This window comes from Lepus europaeus, chromosome 5 (genome assembly GCF_033115175.1).
Source record: "Lepus europaeus isolate LE1 chromosome 5, mLepTim1.pri, whole genome shotgun sequence".
Classification (NCBI taxonomy): domain Eukaryota; kingdom Metazoa; phylum Chordata; class Mammalia; order Lagomorpha; family Leporidae; genus Lepus; species Lepus europaeus.
The window spans coordinates 8,620,658-8,642,095 of NC_084831.1; the positions used below are offsets into that span (position 1 = coordinate 8,620,658).

General features: G+C 52.3%; 1 protein-coding gene across 4 annotated transcripts in view; it reads left to right on the forward strand.

The window, feature by feature from the left end:
* Window positions 1-21,438, forward strand: part of VPS13D (vacuolar protein sorting 13 homolog D) — a 275,909-nt gene that overhangs the window by 251,492 nt on the left and 2,979 nt on the right. For all 4 annotated transcript variants that reach the window (XM_062190461.1, XM_062190458.1, XM_062190460.1 and 1 more), the window contains 2 exons: window positions 10,568-10,699; window positions 20,228-20,468. In XM_062190461.1, coding sequence (XP_062046445.1) covers window positions 10,568-10,699; window positions 20,228-20,468 — 373 coding nt within the window. The remainder of the gene's footprint in view (window positions 1-10,567; window positions 10,700-20,227; window positions 20,469-21,438) is intronic.

Below are 21,438 nucleotides of genomic sequence, written 5' to 3' on the forward strand. Positions count from 1 at the left end.
ATGTGACACAGATGTGGGACATACTGCACATTGTTCTGCTTTACAAATATTCCACTTTTTGCATTTCATCAGCATTGCTTATTATTTACAGAATGTAACTTGAGACAGCAGAACAGATTGTAATTTTTAGAAAGGTTTGGGGGGGGGGGTGATGGGGCCTCAGGGGATCTGGGAGAAAAATCCAGTAGTGTGGAATGTTGTTGGCTGTCCAGACCAAACAAACCAGTTTGCCAAGGATTGATGGACTATGACAATCAGCCCAATTCATGTTAACACTGGCGGCACTTAATTAAAAAGCAGCTTGACCTTCTTATCACCAAATAAAGAATAATCTTTTGTTGCCGGGTTGAACATCATGGCACCAGGCAGAAACATACCCCTTGTGGAGACACTGAAGGGTGCCATGGGACTGCCGGCTCCTCTTCTGCTTCCTCTCCCTCCAGAGAGAAAAGACTCCGTTGAACCTAGTCCCCATTCAGGTGCATGGATGTTCTCCTTGCCTCGTGCCTGCCAGGCCATTATACTCAGGCGCTGCAGCACAGCCAGAACCCAGGGAAGCCCAAAGAGCAGAGCCATGTCTTGTTTCTAGAGGGGCAGTTTTGGCTAGCGGTGGGCTTGGCTTCTGAGAAAGCCCAGCCATTGCTTAAAACCGAGGGCAAACAACTGAAAACCACCAGCTGGGCAGGAAGGAGATGAGGCGTCGGTGATCAGCTGATTATTTTATGTTTCTAGGTTTAAAATAAAAAATAGATAAAAATCAAGCCTAAAACTTGGGCCTGAAATAATGGGAGCCACACAGAGTCTCAGCAGAGGGTTCTCCTTGGGATCGGAGCTGGTGCGGGGAATGGATCCCTTGGCCCGAAGGTTCTGAGCTGTTCTGAGTGCAAGCCTGGGTTCTGCCCTCCAGGAGAAGCCCGATCCCTGAGTGGCTGCCAGGGCCCAAGCCCCATCGTTCTTTTCCTTCCCGGTGAAGTACAAAGGAGGCATGTTCCTGCAGGCCACCAAGCAGCTCTCCGGTTGCCCTGTGGGAGAACTGACCCCGGCCAGTAACTCTGCTGCTCCCGTGATGGAGTGAGCAGCTGTCCTGTGCTGCAGGAGGTCCTGGGTTGCTACCAACAGCAGGCTTTTCCCTGGCAAAGCAGAGGAGAGTCACTGCGGCCCGCCCGCTCCCTCAGCTTCAGAAGCAGCAGCCTGGCTCTCCTGCCACCAGTTCTAGCAGCCCTGTGGCCTTGGGCTGGTCATTTACCACGTGGGCATTGAGCACTGCCTCCGAGCCCAGGCACTGTGCGAAGTGCTGGGGAGAGATGAAAATGCCCGTTGCTGCAAGGGCCATGTGGTACTGGCCGCTCCGTGACCCTCCACAGGTCTCCGCTGCTCCCTGCACCTCCTAAAGTCCAACTGCAGGGCTTCAACCAGACTCTCTTAAGCCCGCGTATGTGGCCGCTGGGCGTGAGTTTTCATTCCCGTGCCGGTAACCGCGTGTTCTGACCACTGTTTGAAACCTCTGCTCTGCTTGCCTCTTCTTTCCCACCTCACCTCCACCATGCGCTTTCCATGGTGTGAGAGTATAAGAAACCTCGGGGAGCAGAGTGAGCAGGTGGTCTTGAGAAAGTGAACAAATCGATTCTGTAACTCTGCCTCCGTGGGCTCTATCATCCCGTTCTCTGCTTGGCCGTGGTCATTGAGGGAAGCACTGGGGAAGGTGCTGGAGCCAGTGCCCCCTTCTGCAGCGGCTGTGGGCATTAAGATGATCTTCGGAACTTAGTGAGAGGAAGTGTTTACTACCGACTGTGGCGAATGCTGTTGACGGAAACATTCTGAAACTTTATTAATTCCAATTCCGTGAAGTTGACATTTGGTTAATGCATTGAACAGCTGGTAGATCAGTCCTGGCTCTTCACCAGGCAGTTCTGGATGGGGGTGCAGTCTGGATGGGGCCAGTCAGGTGCACAGAGTCTGTAAGCACCAGCTCCTGTGGAAACACTTTGTACCTGCCATCTGCTCTGCTCCCCGGGAATCCTGATGTACTCGGGAAGGTGTGTGCCCCATAGTGCACTGTGGAGATAAAATGCATTCTGGGGTCTTCAATTGACTTGACACACAGTAATTCCGAATAAGGTTAGAGTAGGGAGACAGTTAATTTGTATATGCCAGGCACTGTTCTATGTGGTTTTCATCCTTTAAAAAGAAAAAAATGATTGATTGATTGATTGATTGACTGATTTGAAAGTCAGGGTTACACAGAGAGAAAAGGAGAGGCAGAGAGGTAGGTCTTCCATCCACTGGTTTAATCCCTACTAGGCCGCAGCGGCTGCGCCAGTCCTAAGCCAGGAGCCAGGAGCTTCTTCCAGGTCTCCCATGCAGGTGCAGGGGCCCAAGGACTTGAGCCATCTTCTACTGCTTTCCCAGGCCATACCAGGGAGCTGGTTCAGAAATAGAGCAGCCAGGACATGAACAGGTGCCCATATGGGATGCCGGCAATGCAGGCACTGGCTTTATCCACTATGTCACAGTGCCACCCCCACCCTTTTTTTAAAAGATTTTATTTATTTATTTGAGAGGTAGAGTTACAGACAATGAGAGGGAGAGACAGAGAGAAAGGTCTTCTTTTTGTTGGTTTACTCCCCAAGTGGCCACAACAGCCACTGTACCTATTCGAAGCCAGGAGCCAGGTGCTTCTTCCCGGTCTCCCGTATGTGTGCAGGGGCCCAAGCACTTGGGCCATCTTCTGCTGCTTTCCCAGACCACAGCAGAGAGCTGGACTGGAAGAAGAGCAGCCAGGACTCGAACCGGTGCTCATATGGAATGCTGGTGCCACGGGCAGAGGATTAACCTGTTGTGCCACGGTGCCAGTGCCATTATTTTCATCCTTTATCTCAGCATCATGAATCGAGTAGGAGGCTGAGGCTGAGAACAGTCTGGTGACTTCTACAATGTCTCAGCTGACAAATGGCTGTTGACTGTTTTCCAGAGTCCTGTTTGTGCTTCTTCTTACCACCTTGCTCCTAACTCTTGTTTCTTCCCTTAACGAAGATCATAAGATCATCTCGTCATCTTTTGGGAGAGGATAGATAACAGAAAGACCGCAGGAAAGAAATCATGTCATTGTTTGCCAGAAAATAACCTAGAAATACCTGCTTTGTTTAATTCAATCAGCCTGCTGTTGTTAGTGTTTGTACCTGATAGCCACAACATCAAGTTTATCATAAATCATGTGCTTTGGCCCATGTGAAATATCTTTTTTTTTTTTAAAGATTTTATTTATTTATTTATTTGAGAGATAGAGTTACAGACAGTGAGAGGGAGAGGCAGAGAGAAAGGTCTTCCGTCTGTTGGTTCACTTCCCAGGTGGCTGCACTGATCTGAAGCCAGGAGCTAGGAGCTTCTTCCCGGTCTCCCATATGGATGCAGGTGCCCAAGCACTTGGGCCATCTTCTACTGCTTTCTCAGGCCATAGCAGAGAGCTGGTTTGGAAGAGGAGCAGCCAGAACTAGAACTGGCGCCCATATGGGATGCCAGCGCTGCAGGCCAAGGATTAACCTACTGCGCCATGGCGCCGGCCCCATGTGAAATAGCTTGAGATTGGCATTAGAGGTGACATGTTAGCAAGGAATTTGACTATGGCTTAAGAGATTCTTTTTTTTTTTTTTTTTTTAATTCTTGTAAGCACTGTCTGAACATTATACTGAGAACACAAAACTAGTATTTGTGTAAAGTGCCTGTTTTTATAATGATGTTGAAAGGCATAAACCAGCATCCCTTAGGAGAGCCAGTTCGTGCTCAGCTTCCTGCTGATCACAACCAGTTCAGATCCAGCTCCTGCTAATATACCTGGGAGGGCAGCAGAGGATGGCCCAAATGCTTGGGCCTCTGCCATGCACATGAGAGACCTGGTTGTAGTTCCATGCTCCTGTCTTCAGCCTGGCCCAGCCATGGCCATTACAACCATTTGGGGAGATTACTCTCTGACTCTTTCTGTAACTCTACCTTTCAAATACATTTTTTAAAAATAAAATAACTCTTTAGAGAGTCAGTGAAAAAGGAATTTCAGGCTAGGCCAGACCCTCGCTATGCCATCATCCAGTTGATGGCAATTCTTTATAAAGTGAATCTGCCTTGCCCCTCTCCACCCTGCCTCTGCCTCGTTAACAGGTAGTCTCGCCCCCTGAGGCAGTTGACTAAGAAAAAAGTCCGAGGTATTTTTGTCTTAGTGTTGAAATCCCAGTAGGCATCTCTGTTGGCATTAGTCCTACCAGCTGTCACAGTTGCAATGTCATGTTCCCCAAACATGTGTTAGATTATGGGAAGCCTTGACCCCTATAAACAAGTCAGGTGTGAATCCCACTGATGAGAGAAGGCTCAGCCCAGGAAATGTCGTCCCTGCTTCTGGATGTCAAATTGCAAGAGAAATATAAAGTCTAATGCTCTCAGGAGCCCCCGCCTTTCCCATATTCTCAGTGGCAGCAGTGCAGGGTGGGATTTTATACGTCGTAACACGTGTGACTTCAGGACCCCAGGGAGAGTAAGTACGAGCTAACAAGAAAGCGGAAGGAAAATGCTGCAGTTAGAAGCCATGAGCTCCTCAGTAGGAAACCGAGGTGAGAAGAATGAGCCACTGTGCCCTAGCCCGTGTGGGCCTCTAGCCACCTGAGGTCAGGGCCCCTCTTGTGCACCCACAGCACCTCTGCAGGTGCGCTCATAACAGGAGGTGGCGTTTTACTAAATGCCATCTGTGCGCCGGGCACTGTGCGACGCGCTGTACCTGTATCAGCCTCACTCCTAGCCATCTCATTAGTACTTCCATTTTATAGACAAGGAAGCCAAGGCAGCCAGGGCTCCAGGAGGTTGTGTACTAGCCACAGGTTGTGAATTGCACATGGTGGGGCAGAATTGCCACCCCCCCTCCCCGGGCCTGGCTCTAGAGCTGTTCCTCTCAGCACTGCAGGACACCGCCTCTGTCCTGGTGCTCCCCTGCTGTGACGAATCTGCAAGGTTCTGTTTGCCTCCTCCCCTGCACACCACCAAGCTCCCTGGAAACCCCACTCATCCATGTTTTCCTCAAGGCCTAGCGCCAGCCCAGAAAAATTTCCTTAAATGAGGGGGAAGGAGGGGTGGTGGCAGGCACAAGCTGTTCTCCGGGATCAGAGCAGGCTCCTTTATTTTAGCTACCTTAGTTTGCATCCTCAGTCACTAATTTCCTTTAAGAACAACCAGGGGTTTTTTTCTCCCCAACCTCTTTCTTCATGTGTCTGAAATCCAGATTGTCTTAGATACTTAGTACAGTTTTCTTGATTCAGTATTTAATGCAGCCAGAGCTCAGTTGTTGTTATAAGGCCTGTAGATTGAATGCTGTCTTTGAGTAGGTTCTAGAAGGTGGGTTTCTGTTTGGGAACTATAGGGAAGAATTTCTCATGTAAACTGAGCCAAACTGCAGAGCTTGGCACCCTCGCAGAGAGCTCGCTGGTGACGGTTTGGGCCGAAAGGAGTTAAATCTGTTTGTGGAGGAGAAACCCTTTCCACTTAGTCCTTGGTTGTAGATGCGGCAGACGAGCAGGGGCTGCAGGTCAGAGTGGATGCAGCCTGTGGCAACTCCCGGCTGTGTGGACTTCCAGACACTGCACCGAGGTGGACATCAGCAGTGTAAACCCCTTCACGTGTTCTGGTGCAGACAGCACTGTTTAGATGGGCTGTTGGGTTCCTTTTAGAGATGATGGATGTGTGAGTGACCCTGATGTCTCATAGCTGCTATCAGTTGGTTAACAGTATTTGAAGAGATTGTCTGGGTTGACCTTCTGCTCTCAGTCTAATTGTGCTCAGTCGAGCATAGTATATCAGGAAGATACTTAATGAAAACAAAAGTTTGGACACATACATAAAGTAAATGCAGTTACAATCCATCACTTTGTTGGGATCAATACACACAGCCCCAGGGAAGATGCAGCCATTGGTTGAATAAACATTCTATTAGGCCAGGAAGTCACATGTTTGACACAGACTCTCTCCACTCACTCACTGATTGTTTTCGAACATCACTTGGTTGATAGACATTGGCCATGACAGACTTCTCCACCAGCTAATGACTTAAGCTATACAAGGGCATGTGCCTGTGTGCGCAACATCTGTCTTCAACTAATACAACTATGACATAGTTACTCATCATGTAAGTGAAGAACAAATAGTGGCTGGCCAACTGCTGGCCCCCCAGCTGACAGGTAGGAGCAACCGAGTGGAATCGGTTAGATCTCCCTGTGTCACCCTGTTTGCATTTATTGTTGCTTAAAGAAAGTGACATGACTTGTTTTCGTTTCAGTGATCTTTGATTCTGGGACCACCAGTGGGTGTCAGAGAGTGATGGCCAGACGAAGACTTTCCTCCGGGTTGGTTTCCCTCCCCGGGCGGATATCTGCCGTGGACCAGCCACTGTATCAGCACCTTCCCCAGGAGGCAGCCGTTCGTGCTGTGCTGCCGACTCTGGCGTTGGCGGAGTTCAAAGCTCGAGTTCGTTTGGTGCTGACGTTTTGGATTAGCTGGTTGACTGGAAGGACTGCTGCTTTCTATACACTGTGAAATTTATAGACCACAGCAGCCAAGGGCTTGAGATGGCCAGCAAACTCCCAGCTGGCAACAATTAAATATACCACAGCCCTTTGGCTCAACAAAGGTTTGTGGAGGCAGAGTTGTTGCCTCCGCACCGAACAGACTCTTACTGTAAACTGTCTTTTATGTTGCGTGTCGGTTAGTTAGAGACGCTGTCTCTGATGAGAGGTGAGTGGGTGGGATTTTGCCACCTGCTGTTGAACGATCCTCCCCTCCTTCCAGAACTGAGACCCTGCCCAGGTAGCACTGATGCTGCTCACAAGGAAGGGAGCTGAGCCCCGGGGGAAGCCAGGGCTGCGTCAGTGGTGGTAGACCAGAGCAAGGACTTAGGAGTCTGGACCAGCACTGTCCCAAGATGCCACTTCAGTTAAAATTAAATTAAAAATTCAGTTCTGGGCAGGCATGCCTGCCTGATGATTAAGATGCCCCTGTCACGGGGCCAGCACCGTGGCATAGAAGGTTAAGCCTCTGCCTGCAGAACTGGCATCCCCACATAGGAACTGGTTCAAGATCTGGCTGCTCCACTTCTGATCTAGCTCCCTACTTGTGTGCCTGGGAAAGCAGCAGAGGATGGCCCACTGCTTGGGCCCCTGCACCTATGTGGGAGACCTGGAAGACGCTCTTGGCTCCTGGCTTCTAGGTACACTAGTTGCATGTTAAGTTGCATGTGGCTAGGTTGCTGGGGCCTTATGAATACATTGTTGGAGGGAATATAGAGTTCAGCTACTTTGAAAATAGTTTGAATCATCTTGATATATGAACATACCCTGTATTTTGCAGGCGCAAAAAATGAAATGTAACTGCACACAAAGGAATGGCTGAATCTTAGCAATGTGACAGTGACATCCCAAAATAGCCAGAACCAAAGACTATAGCAAGAATATACCGAAACACAGTCTGAAACGTGATGGAACACCTTTAAGAGAAGCACGTGGGAATGATAAACACAAGGGTCAGAATCACAGCTGCCGTAGCAGGGGACCAGGTCCTGGGCTGCAGGGGAGCACAAAGATGTCATAGTGTTGGAGCCGCGTGATGGGGAGGGTGGGTGCACAGGGCCTTGGAAGATGGGAAGACAGATAAGAGAAAAAACCTGAGAAGCAGTGTTTATCTGCAGTGGGGCCACTCTGCCTGTGTTTTCATTGATGTGGTGGTGGGTCTGTAGTTTGCAAGTTAGCAGATGACGTGTTGGTAGTGGAGCTGGGCTCGGATCACTGAAGTCTGCGGAAGACCTTAGGGAAGCTGCTGAGTCAGGAAATCGCTGTTTCACCGAGGAGCTCCTTGGTCATGTGACAGTGCGGGACTGGTTACCCGTCTCCCCGCCACTCCCTCTTCGCTATGCAACGCGATTTCCGAGAGCTCTGTTCCAGAAACAAGTACCTTTCCTGGGCTTCTCTGGCTTCCGTGGATTCCCCTAGAGGAATTCAGGACCCTCAGTAAGCGTCTCCTCCACGGTCACGTGCTTTTCCTCGGTTGTGAGTACTAAAGAAACGACTTCTTCCTCATAAGGAAAGACAGATGACCACAGAGCTGTTAGTTTCATGACGTTGCCTTCATGCCACTTCCTTTGTTTTGATCAGTGGACTAGATGGGTACCCTGAGCTTTCTGTCTGCAAATAGGATTCTAGCTGGTTTGCATTTCACCTTAGCATTGATTATTGACTTTCAAAGTTCAGAATCTCTCAATTACTCTCCACTGAAGTTCGCTTGTTGCCATTCCTTTGTAGTGTAGCACATGACTCCTGCACTGTTCCCCACCAACAAATGCATTTACTCATGTAGTCAGCTATTTCATAGTGCTATTCTCCGTAAACCAGGCACCTGTTCTGGATCCCAACACCTGTTCTAGGTGGGGAGCCAAGCAATAAGTAGATACATTCATCCAAGTCAGATGTGAAACAAAGATGTTTTGAGCAGATGGCTGACTGGATCTCGTCTATGTTTTCCCACAGCCATTGTCATTACTGTGAGGAACGTGGGTGAGGATGGAAGTGGAGAGAGTGAATTAGGAGGCCGTGGAGGCTAGTGTAATAATGCATCACAAATCCTCGGATCGTTTGCTAGCTAAGGCAGACAAGGAAAGAAAAGGCTGGAGTGGGAATGTGTATTGAAGTTGAACCTGCAGGCCTCCCGGTAGGTTGGGGAGATGTGGTGAGAGAAGTCAGAATCAAACCTGGCCTTGGAAGGAAGCACGCCTCCCCACATTCGCCTTGCCGGTGATCCGCTGGGCTTCCGTCACGAGCCTGGGGGCTGAGAGCTGGAGGACTGCCGTGGGGAGACGATGTTTGATTAGCCAGTCCAGGCAGCGTCGGAACGACAGCAGGTGTCTCGCTACCCAAGGAGGCGAGAACAGGGCTCTGCCACTCAGAAACACCAAGCTCCTTCCCCTTGGCTCCCCTTGCTCGCTGTGGTTGGCTGGCATCCCTAAACAGCACTTGTCAGGCTTCTCCCTTAGTGAGCTCACAGTGGCTCCCTATACTGCGCGCATTACTTTCAGTCAACAGCAGGATCTCGAGAGCCTACAGGAGGCCTGAATCCTTTAAAGGAGGAATTGCAACCAGACACGGTGGGAGGATGTGAGGATGCAATGTACATGATTTTCTTTCACCCTTTCCCTCGGTGTGAATCGTTGACAGTCTCTCTGTGTCACTCTTGAACAACACAAGTGGTAGCACGTAAAGCATCTCGGGAACTGAACTTTTGAGAAGTTATCACTGGATGTAGGCTTGCCAGCACAGCTCGAGCATCACCCAAGCACGGGGCTGTCCCTCAGAAGTCAGGGCGCAGGGAGCGCGTGCTGTCCCGAGTCCAGGCTTTGCAGTTACCTTGGTGTGCAGCTCTGTGCTGCACGGCCTGTGGCAAGTTCCTTACTGCTCCTGCCCCTGTTACTGCCCCAACGTGCCCGGGTAAGTCCGTCTCCACACTGCTGTGTGTACATGGTTGTGAAGGCGGGTTCTGTGTCCAAGCCTATTGCTTTTAGATACGTCTAGAGAGGGATGTTTTGCTTCATTGGGTTCCAGGAACAAATAATAAAAAGTACAGCAAGTACAAGGCCGAGGACAGGCCCAGTACACTCTTATCAGTCATCTGAAGTATGCATAGCCTCTCCAAGACAAACATGGACTCCTGTTTCTAGGAAAACACCAAAAAGTACTTATCAATTACCCTGCGTAGAGTCTGTGGAAAAAGACAACATGAGCCTGCCCTGAAAGCCATAGCAAAGCAGATTCCTTTGGGCAACCGATAGCCGAGTGGCAGGAGGTAGAGCTGCTGCAGACCCTGGACCGCGTCCTGGGGCGGGTGTGCAGGGCCTTTCTTCCTCCTCATGGTTTCACTGTGTCCCTCACCCTTTATCCAACCGACTGAGCTCATCTTAGAAGTCTGTGCCTGCCTTAGGTTGTCCCCCAGGGGATCTTAGCCATCGTTGACTAACCAGTGCTCAAAGCTGGAGACCACAGTGTGTTCTCACAGTCTTCTCCCTCAGTCTTCTTCCTGTTCCATTGCAAGTCCAGAGTTGACTCTTCAGAGGCGCTTCCTAGAGTCAGTGGGAGTCTGGTCACGGTGGCCAGGGCTGCGCGCTGGGCGGCCCCCCTCCACGGAGCACGGGCTGCGCGCTGGGCGGCCCCCCTCCACGGAGCAGGGGCTGGATGGGCATTGTTTCATTTGGTCTCCACAGCAGTCCTGGGAGGTGGCTGTCACCTTCTCCACTTTGTTTCACAGAAGAAATGGAAGCCTAGGGCTAATGAAGTGAACTACCCGCTATCACCCAGCCGGAAGCAGAGGAGTCAGGATTCAGAATTACACCGGCTTGCAGTGCCCCTGGGCAATCCTACAGTTCAGTTCTGGTCTCTGCGTCTGCACACTGCTAGTGTGGCTTGTATTGAGCTGTGCTTTCTTTCCCAGGTGAAGAAAGGAAGTCATTTTAACCTGAACATTTCACCTCTTCATTTTTGCCCCTTCCCTCCTTCAGGACCCAAGCACAGAGGGTTCGGAAGCCGCGCTGCTGCACAGGGCCCCAGGGCCTGCTTCCCCGCTATTCTGAGAGTCAAGCAGAGGGCCAGGAGCAGCTCTTCAAGCTAACGGACAACATCCAGGACGAATTGTAAGTGGGCGCCCAGGGAAACCGGCGCTGCTGGTCCACTGGCTCATCTTCTCTAGCCTGGACTCTAAGAAGTCCTATCTGAGTGACGTCATCCTGACTGCTCAAAGCATTCCCCGTCCCAGGTGTTCTGTAGGTGTAGACGCCACTGCTTGTCAACGGCCCTGGCCTGGTGGACAGCGCTCCATGTTGGATAGCTGGGCCTGAGCGTTCTTTCTAGCAAATGGCAATCTCTTCCCAGTTAATTCCAGGAGAGAAGATAATGGCGAAAATGTTCTCAATTTTAAGAGTTTCTTCCCCCTCTAAAATTCTCTTAAACGTTAATGTCCTACTGTTTGCTGCTGAGTGCCACAAAATAAAACAGATAAACAAATGACAAAAGGCCAGTAGCCGGACATTTTAGAAATGTAATTTCCTTAAGATTGTTTTGTTGTTCCTTAAACATGGAGCCTGGGATACCTGGGATCTTGTCATGCTTGTGATTCCAGTTGGTGAGCTTGTACCTGGTGGATCTGATAGAATTGACCTTCACTGTTCTAGGATTTTCTGCAGAGACCCTAATAACATAAAGTGCTCTATAACCTGGATAGGTATAAGAGCCACCAGCCCAGAGAGAGCAGTTAAGTTATATCTGGTGAGAAGCAGAATGCTAGTTTAACTTATTGTAGTGGGTAATTGTCTCCTTTAAGGTAAAGCACACCAGGAAGGGGAGGCAGCTCTGAGCGCTGCGTGTCGTTTGGTCGGGGAAGAGCGTCTGGTGGGGACGGTAGTTCTCAGGTTGGTGTAAAATGTCATTGTTGGAGACAGTGCTAGGTAGACTCCATCTCCTATTTTTGTAGCCATGTTTGAATGGGGAGCTCAAAATCAAACCCAGAATGCATTTTTTGCCCACTGGATAGGATGGCATTGTCCTAGAATTGTCTTGTGTAGCTCACGCCCACCCTGTGGCATTATTGGAGTGTCTCTTGATAAGTTCATTCTCTTAGTCTGCTCTGGTTATCACGAGAAGATACCGTAGACTGGGGGGCTTACACACAGAACTCGTGTTGTCCCAGTGTGGGGCCCTGGGAAGCCCCAGGATGCCAGTTGATTCTATTCTTGGCGAGGGCCCCCTCCCCACCATAGCCTCCTATGGCGGCGAGGGAGAAAAGCCTCTGGTGTCTCTTGTAAGGACACTAACCTGTCGGGTCAGGGCCCAACCTTACGACCTCGTTTAGCCGTAATTACTTCCTTACTCCAGATAATCACATGGGGTCAGGCTTCCATGTCTAAACTTGGGGAGGACACAGTTTAGTCCTCAGTACATGTCACTCACGGATTCTGCTGTTGCATCTGACAGCAGCTCTAGTCCTCACTCTGCCACCCAGAATCCCCATGTAGTTTCAGTTGGCGGCAGTGGGGGGGCAGGTATTATATTCCTGCCTCCCTCGATGTAGGTATTTGGTGCCGTAGCTGACCATTACAGCCCTTTACTGACGGAGCTTTCGTTCTTTGAGTCAGAAACTTGGAAAGGCATTTCTTGGGTCTAGCAGGACATGATGCAGAGTCCACTGGAACCGCAGCCCCCGGAGGGCTTGGATTTTCATCTCTTCCATTCATGGAAGAACCTCAGCGCCTAGACCAGCACAGCTGATGTCCAATAGGCACGTGACAGGCTCAGCCAGATAGCTGCAGCTTAGGATTCCTGTTACTGTCATGAGCGTAGAGGGTTGGTCAAGGTCAAGTTAGATTATAAATCAGTGTGTGCTGTGCCTATTCCTCCCCAACTCTCCTCCCCTCAAGCCGAAGCCTGCCCTGCCCTTGCAGAGTTCACTTGCGGGAGAATGAATGGTGGACCAGATAACCTAGGAGGCTGCGTTGGTGGTATGGTGGTTAGCGTAGCTGCCTTCCAGATAACCCTAGGAAGAGATTGCATAGAGCAGCCCCTGGGTGAGCTGTGCCGTTGAAGACAGGGAGGGAGGGCACAAACCGTGCATAGACGCCGTGACACTCGGAACTCACGTGGACTCAGGAAAGACTTTAAAGATGAAGCCGTGTCTCCACCCAAATTGTTGGCCAGCTCTCGCCTGCGTGCCAGTCGCTGCAGGAGGAGGACCCAGGTGTGTCTGAGTGTCCGCAGTTGTCAGCCTGCATCCTCCTAGTGATGTGGACGGCGCAGTCATCACTTCGCAGGAAAGGGTTTTCAGAGAAGCACACGAGCACCAAATTATGCCTCTGACTTTTATCCTGGATTTGTAATAAAAAACATGTCCAGAGACTTAATTATTTGCATATTTCCCAGCAGAGTTAACCCCTTAAAAGGGTCTGGAATACCTTGCTCTACTGTTCTAACTAAATGCTTCCACATTTCTTTCCAGTTGGACTCACAGGTTCACTTCTGGAAAGTATTGTGTAATTACTTCCTGATGCAGTCACAGCCCCTCCAAGTCCCAGTGCCGGGGCGACTTCTACTCCACTCTCACAGATCAAACTGCATTCAATTTTCTCATTTTATTCAATTAATTAGTATTAAAAAGATAGTTACTGACATGTAATTTAAGGTCTGGCCAGCTGAAAAGGCCTGTTTCAAATCCATCCAGTATTTCTCCGGCGAGTTGCAGAATTACCATTGTTTCCCATTTCTCTGAATTTTGGTTGGAAACAGAATCCCAGGTTCAGATGTCCTAAAGGTTAAAATGGTTCTATGTGATTAAAATTAATTTTTTTCCAACTGATGCCTAATTTATGGTCAGAGACTTCATTTTAATGTTTTCCACAAACTTCCTCCATTGCTTTGGCTACTCCCTCTCAGCCAAGGGGGCATCAGCTGGGAGCTCTGGGGCGGCCCTGTCCTTTCCAGCAAGGGAGTCCCGAGCCTCACTGAGACCCAGAGCTGCGCCAGCGGCCGGTCTCTGAGTTCCGTCATGGTTTCCTGTTACCAGCTATGAAGAAAGTAACAGTAATGAGAGTTTTTAAAATACAGAAGAATATTAAAAATCAAAACAAAACAGTATTAGCCTGTAATCCCTCTGGCCAATAAATCCTTTCTGTTTTTTTTAATGAAGTGAACTCATGTGCATGGTTAACATATTTGAAAGAATGCAGGAAAAATGAAGTCGAGAGAGAAAGTCTCCCTCCCTGCTCCTCCGTGAGCACACTGTGTCTTGTCTGTTCTTTCTGAGAGGCTGCATCGAGAGATGGAGTGATGTCAGGCACCCGCTATGACATTGATTCTAACAGCATAAACCACGGCTAACATGCACCATCTCGAAGAACACGACAGTCCCTTTGAGGAATGGCATCGATTTCATTAGCTCCCATTTTCTAAATCAAGGAATAACCTACCGAGCCAGCCCTGTGGTGTAGCGGGCAAAGCCGCCGCCTGCAGTGCCAGCATCCCATGTGGCTGCTGTTTCAAGTCCCAGCTGCTCCACTTCTGAGCCGGCTCCCTGCTGGAAAGCACCTGGGAAAGCAGCAGAAGACGGCTCAAGTGCTTGGGCCCCTCACCCACATGGGAGACCCAGAAGAAGCTCCTGGCTTTGGATCAACCCAGCTCTGGCCATTGCGGCCATTTGGGGAGTGAACCAGTGGATGGAAGACCTCACTGTCTGTCTCTCCCTCTCTCTGTAACTCTGCCTTTCAAATAAACAATAAATAAATAAATCTTTTTAAAAAATAAAAAGAAATAACCTATCAATATCTATATTGGGAATTGGATATTCTTTGACATGCTACTGAATTAAAACTTGTACTTGACAGATTACCCAGCTACTCTGATAAAAGTTAATGACTTTCTAAATCTTCAATAAGTTAAATCAAAAGTTCTGAGAGAATTTTTAAAAAGATTTATTTATTGGAAAGTCAGAGTTACAGAAAGAGACAAAGCAACAGAGAGCTCTTCCATCCACTGGTTCACTCCCCAAATGGCTGCAATGGCCAGGGCTGGGCCAGGCCGAAGCCAGGAGCCTGGAGCTCCATCTGGGTCTCCCACATGGGAGAAGGGGCCCAAGGACTTGGGCCATCCCCTGCTGCCTTCCCAGGTGCATTAGCAGGGAGCTGGGTCAAAAGTGGAACAGCCAAGACTCGAACCTATGCTCATAGGGAATGCAGGTGTCGCAGGCAGAGGCTTAACCCACTGCTCCACAGCACCAGCCCCTGAGAAGCCTTTAACTTACTGCTGGGTAAAACGTGCCCTTGTCCAAAGTCGCATGTGTGCTGGCCACTTCGACTGGCCTTCCCAGCGTGACTTCACTGGCCACATCTCAGACTCCCTAATCTGTACAAGCGTCATCTGCTCTGAGCCGGCTCTGTCTGCAGTGAGTTCTCGGGTTAGCGGGGAAAGCGGACTGTGATCACCAGGTACATATAACATCTGGTTGCTGTGAGAATGCGAGTATGATAAAGTGTTGTGGCACACAGTGGGGAAGGGGTCTCAGGAAGGCCATGGACAGTGGACCTGGCCTGGGGGAGGAGAAGGAATGTGCCAGGGAGAGAAGGGAGACGAGCACGGTGCTGGCCGAGGCGTGGGCAGAAGAGCTGGGGGCCTGTCCGGCGATGTGGGCGTGCCTGTTTGAGAGGGAAGAGCAGACGTGGTGAAGCAGGAAAGGAGGCTTCCCTGGGCTGACTGGGAAGGCCTGGCCCTTGCGGTCGTGCTAAGGAGCTTGCCACGCCTGCAGGCCACCCTGAGATCCCACCCACGCTGCACATGAGAACGTCACCTTGCTGGCCACAAAGAGCCAATCTCTGGAGAGGCAGGAGGTCCTTGGTGTGGTCCAGAAAAAGGTGGAGAGGCCTGAAGACACGGTGGCAGTGGAGATGGAGATGGGCCAGGGTGGGGAGTGCTTAGGAGGTAGCGTCTGTGGAATCTGCGGTCATGGGATGCGGAGTCTGGGTAAGGAGGTAAGGAGAGGAATTGAGAAGGATCGAGTGTGCTGCTGTCGTGTGGAGCAGAGAAGGGAGTAGGGGAGGAAAGAAGAGCAGCTGGGGAGGCCCCGAGACACAGTACTTGGGGCACACACAGGGACGTTCACCAGAGCTCACACCTGACGCAGCACAGGGCCGCGCAGGTGCACCTGCCAGGGAGGAGCTTATTTGGGAAACACTCTTGGAGCAAGATGACGCAGACGTTTCTGATTCTGAATTAACTGCAGAGGGAACAGAGCAAGATGTATAAATATAGAGCTGAGAAAGAAAGAATAAATAAAATAATGGGAGAAAAAGAAAGAAATCAAGTGGGGTGGCTGAAGGAGTCACTTGCAGATTTCTGTCTCCAAGGGATCTGTCCTGAAGCCGTTTCCCATGTGGCCTTGTGGATGGGGCACCCCTTTCTCGACCCCACTGAGAGAGGACAGGTGAAGGGGTTATCCCCACAGGATCGGGCTAGCCTGGCCCGTTCCCAGCAGCAGAAACCCCACTGAGAGAGGACAGGTGTAGGGGTCATCCCCACAGGATCGGGCTAGCCTGGCCCGTTCCCAGCAGCAGAAAGTCGCTGTCCACAAGGCTGGCTTCCCTGCTGTGGCCCACAGCAGCCTGGGAGTGCAGCGCTGAGCCTTGTTAGATGGGACACCTGGCAGGTGAGAGGCAGAGCCGCCTGGCACCAGCGTGCTGGTCCAAAGGCAGGCCTGCCACATGACCGGCGTGGAGTGAGAGAGCCAGCGCAGCTGTGGGCAAAGCTGCCGGTGCCCTGAGGACACCCTTGGCTGTGGTTCGTGGGCAGCGCTCCTGATAGCGGTCCCACTTCCGTGCTGTGGAGTCTGCCCGCCTCCCCGTTCCTGGCGCCGGTCATCTTGGAGCAGGGTGTTAACCAGGTGCACAGCCTTCCTCTCGCTCAGGAGAAACTTTGTTATGCTGACGCCAAAGCTAGGAGGAAAGTTAAAACTGAAACTTTTCATTGCAGTTTAAAGATTGTACAAAAATTTTTTTAGTAGAATCAATGAAAGTGCCCCAGCAACCTAACATGAGGGAGCCTAGGCAGCGTTCCGAGTCCTGATCCTCATATTTGAGGGCTAAAGCTTGCTACCAGGCGTTGTGTACGTTCCTTGCCCTCCCTGAGTTAGGAAAACAGATGGACTGTGCTAAGGACCCAAGACAGACTGCTGCACGGTGTCCCCTCTGCGTCATCCCACCACGTTTCCAGGAGTCGCTCTTCATGTGGGCCTGGCCATTCGGGTTACAAAGATTGGACAGTCTGGGCCTCCACGCTGAGGTCGAGGGTGCTCTGCTGCTTTACCTGGAACCTAGAGTGGAGGGTACAGCGGGCAGCCAGGAGGGATGGGGGCTGTGGCCTTGAGGGGTGAGGACACGGGGGACGGAGGCTGTGGCCTTGAGGGGTGAGGGACAGGGGGACGGAGGCTGTGCCCTGAGGGGTGAGGGATGGGGAACGGGGGCTGTGGCCTTGAGGGACAGGGGACAGAGATCCCCAGAGGGCTGAGAGCGCTCTGCTTGCGCAGGCTCCTCCCATCACCTGGGTTTCGGTTCTTCTCTCTCAGGGGCAAACTGGAGATTGATCTCCATCTGAGCAGGGGGCTAGTCTGGATCTGTTCGAATTTTTCTTTGCTGTGGTTTACATATTTTGAAAAAACAAAAAGTCAACAATAATAGCGAATCTGATGAGACTTGGTGGAGGGAGTGGGAGGGGCGCATCGGGTGGGAGGGGAGAGCGCTGCTGTTGGGCCAGGCCCTGGGTCATCACTCAGCTCTGGCTGGGGGCCCTCCCGTTTCCTTGTCTCCTCCTCACACTCATACCCTTGGCTCTCTGTGCCTTTGATCTGAAAAGACTTGAGGGCGCTTTATGCAAATGTCCAGCACGTGGTCTCACCAGGGGCAGACCCTGAGTCTGACCGGGCCCAGATCTGCAGGACCTGCAGAGCTGCTGCCCGGCGCCTGTTTCGGGAGTTCCCAGCCGTGAGTTCTTCTGACCTTCACGCTGACTGTGCAGGACGCTCAAAGCAGTGCTCTCTCCATGAGAGCGCAGAGAAGCCAGCTGACTTGGCACGAGCCGCTCGGTCTGCGGGGCTCTGCCCGCCTTCCTGGCCTGTGCCTCCGTCACCACGGCTCTGCCTTGCAGAAGGGCCTCCCAGCTCAAGGCCACTTTTCTTCCAGAAGGTTCCTGTCCTGCAGCAGGACTCGTGCCACCGATGGTACCTGGGAAAGACTACTTTAAAGCCGGCAAGCTTGTCACAGAGTGGACAGTGCGTCAGTGTCAGCTCCTCTGGCCCCTTCCACAGGCTGCAGCAGGGTCAGGTGGGCTGGGGTGGGGGCCAGGGCTAGACTGGAGGGGAGAACGTCGCATCTTAGTTGGCTTTTTCACGCACATTCCGCTATCCCCCGACTGCTGTGCTCAATTTTACAGCCTCCTCGAGAACCCATCGCAGCTACAGTGGCCACTTGCCTTGCTTACGCACGTTCGGGAGCCTAGCTGGTCAGTCTTCAAGTTGTGGCTGGAATCCGATGCTTCCTTGGTCAGGATGCTTTCTCCTGTCTTTCTTTCCTTCTGTCCCTGCACCCTCCCTTCTTCCTCTGGAGCAGCTATTTTTAAACATATTTATTCATTTACTTATTCTCATCTACTTGAAAGGCAGAGTGATGGAGATCTTGCATCCCCTGGTTCACTCCCCAGATTCCCATAACAGCTGGGGCTGGGCTGGGCCAAAGCCAGGAGCCAGAAACTCTATCTGGGCCGCCGATGTGGGTAGCAGGGGCCCAAGTACTTGCGCCATCGTCTACTGCTTTCCCGGGGCATTGTCAGGGAGCTGGATTGCCAGCAGAGCAGCTGGGGACTGGGACCAGTGCTCCAGGATGGGACGTGGGTGTCCAAAATGGTGGCTTCCCCACTGTCCCACGAGGCCCACCCAGAGCCCAGCTGTTCTAAGTATTAGTCAACCTGATTCAGTGATAGTGCTGCCCCCTGGTGCCATCAGCATGGGCCGTGAGAAAGCCCGTGCCAGGCGGCCCAAACTCTGCAAGCCACTGGGCATTTCTGATTTGGGCATTGAGCCTTTAGAAGTCGACATTCTTGACTTTGCCAGCTACTTAGAACAGAACAGTAAACCCCAGTGTTCGTCATGGGACATTGTGATTAAAATGGCAGCTGGAACAAGGCAGGTATTTCCTGAGTCCATCGAGGGTGGCTCACTTGGTAGTGTTCAGGGAGACACAGGTGTAAGATGTGGGCCCCACTCTGGCAGGGCCCATGGCATAGTAGGAGACTCATCCAGGAGACACGTAAAGAACAGGCAGAGCTGGGCCGTGTGCTGCGAGGTCACACAGGGAAGCAGGCACACACGGGGAGGGGCTGGAAGGCTAGGGGAATTTCCAGAAGCTGGAACTGGGGGCGGCTGGAGAGAGTAAGGTGTGGTTCTGCGCAGAGGCTCTGCCCAGGCCGAGGGGAGCAGATGCCTAGCGCGTGCTCAGCCTGGCCACCCGCAGGCAGGCCTTTGCCTGCACGCTGGGCTTCGTTCTGCCTCCCCTTGAAGGATTTTGCAACACAGACCCAGGAGCAAAGCTGTCCTAGACCCAGGTTCCAGAACAGTTGCAGGTGGAGCCATGGCCCCGCGCAAGTGCAGTGTGGAAGCTGGAGCTTGGCAGCCAGTCTCTGGTCAGCTCTTAGTATTCTGGCTGTCATCCACGTTCTTTCTCACTGTCCCTTGAGACCGCAGCCCCATTGTGAAAGGCTGTCACAAGACACAGGGAGGCCGCCAGGCTGGGTGGGGGAGCGGCCGCTGCGGTTTCCCCCGGTCACTCCTCTTCATTCAGTGGCCGCGCATAAGTTTCTGCTCCAAGCCTGTGAGCGCCATGGAAGGGGAATTCCGTTTTCTCTAAGTGGCCCTAAAGCTCTGAGAAGTAGTGGCTAAAAGCTGGGGAATGAAGACGACAGCGTCCCCGGGCTCTCTGGACGGGGAGTGGCCCCGTGAGTCCCCGTCACTGGAGGCCTTGAGCAGCCTCGGAGCCTTGTCTTCAGAGCCGAGGCAGGAAGTGAGCCCACGGGTACAAACGTCCCCCCGAGCTCGCACGTTGGGAAAGCTGTGTTAATTCCACTTCCCACTGGGCGTGTCTCCTACGCCTCTTGGTGTCACCTCGGCCACGCTGCGCAGTGAGCTTCCTCGTTGGCTGCTTGAGTCTCACGTTTTGTCCCATAAAGCACCGTTAGGGTTTTCTCTAAGGCTTAAGCTATCCGAAAGGCTCACCAGAAACAGCCCACGGAATGTAATTCAGAACATGACGTTGCTCCCGTTGCTGTGTGGGGTCATCACTAGTTGACGCCGACTTAGCGCCTGGATGGAGGGGCTGTGTGCGGTGCACGTGGGCTCCCAGCAGCCCCCTCAGGCGGGGTCGCTCTTACTCCCCACTTACACATGAGGACGCTGAGGCACAGAGGGGTTAGGAGGTGCCCAAGGTGTAGTAAGTGCGGGGTCCTGGGTTCACGCTCAGACCTTTGGACCCCACAGCCCACGCAGGCCTCCATCCCATTTCCTGCTGGCCCGTTCGGAGGGATACGCAGCCACCGCCGTGGGGAGAGACTCAGCCTCGATGCTCTTCTCCCTTCCTTCGCAGCTTCATAGCCGTGGAGAACACCGACAGCTACTGCGTGCTCATCTCTTCCAAAGCTGTGTACTTCCTGAAGAGCGGCGACTATGTAGACAGAGAGGCCATTTTCCTAGAAGTCAAGTACGACGATCTCTACCACTGCCTTGTCTCCAAAGACCACGGGAAGGTGTACGTGCAGGTGACCAAGAAAGCAGTGAACACAAGTAGTGGCGTGTCCATCCCCGGCCCGTCCCACCAGAAGCCCATGGTGAGTCCCCAGCCAGCATCCATCCAGCACCCGAGGCGGGTGCACAGGTCTCGGGAGGTGGGGGGCTCTGCCTCCCTCTGCCCTGCACCCCTCCCAGCAGGAGCTTCAGGCGGGGTTCCTCCCAATCTGGCACTGCCTTCCATCTGTGCCGCGAGTGCCCCCAGGCAGGTTCCTCACCGCTGGGCCCCGGCTGCCCACAGCTGCAGTGCACCAGCAGTGCTTCCTCTGGCCAGCTGTCGGCAACAGCTAAGGACACAGCAGCTCTTCGTTCCCAAAATGGGACTCTCTGGTTCCAGGTATTGAACCTAAGATGTCAGAGCGTGCCCTGGCTTCTCTGGTTCTTTCCGTAACTTTCTGTTTTGCACAAAGAAGCAGTGTCTGGCATGCTCAGTAAGTGTCCAGAGGCAGGAGGGACTTGGCTGGCAGGACGTGGAGATGAGAACGCGCCTGTGAGTAACGGGCGCTTGCAGAAGGCCTGCTCTGTGCCAGGCTGTCCCCGAGCATCTCAGGGGGATTGCTGTTCCACCTTACAACCCACTGGACTGGTGAGGAGTAAAAAGGCGAGGGCGGGTTGACTCACTCATGTCTGCACAGCTGACCCCGGAGCTGGGGCTCCCAGCCAGGTGGTCCGACTAGACCACAGACCCCATGCAGCGCTGCCTCTGCTCCGAGGGGCGGCTGGAGCAGCAGGAGCAGGTGTGAGGAAGCCGCCCTTCCCAAGTGCAGTCTGACTTGGTGTCTGGTGACTCCCAGGTGCTAGTCCCGACCCTTTTCCCTAGTGCGCCTGCGCTTTCCCTGGTCCTTCTGCATGGAGAAATAGCAGGTGGGAGTCTGTCTGCTCCTCTCTGCTGGGCACACTCTCCGATTTGGGTTGGTGTGCACAGGCTCCCTGGGGTCCCTGGCCCAGCGTCGGCTGTTGCTTATAAGCATTAGCGTCTCCAGTGTGAGCTTTCTACAAGCGCCTCTTCGT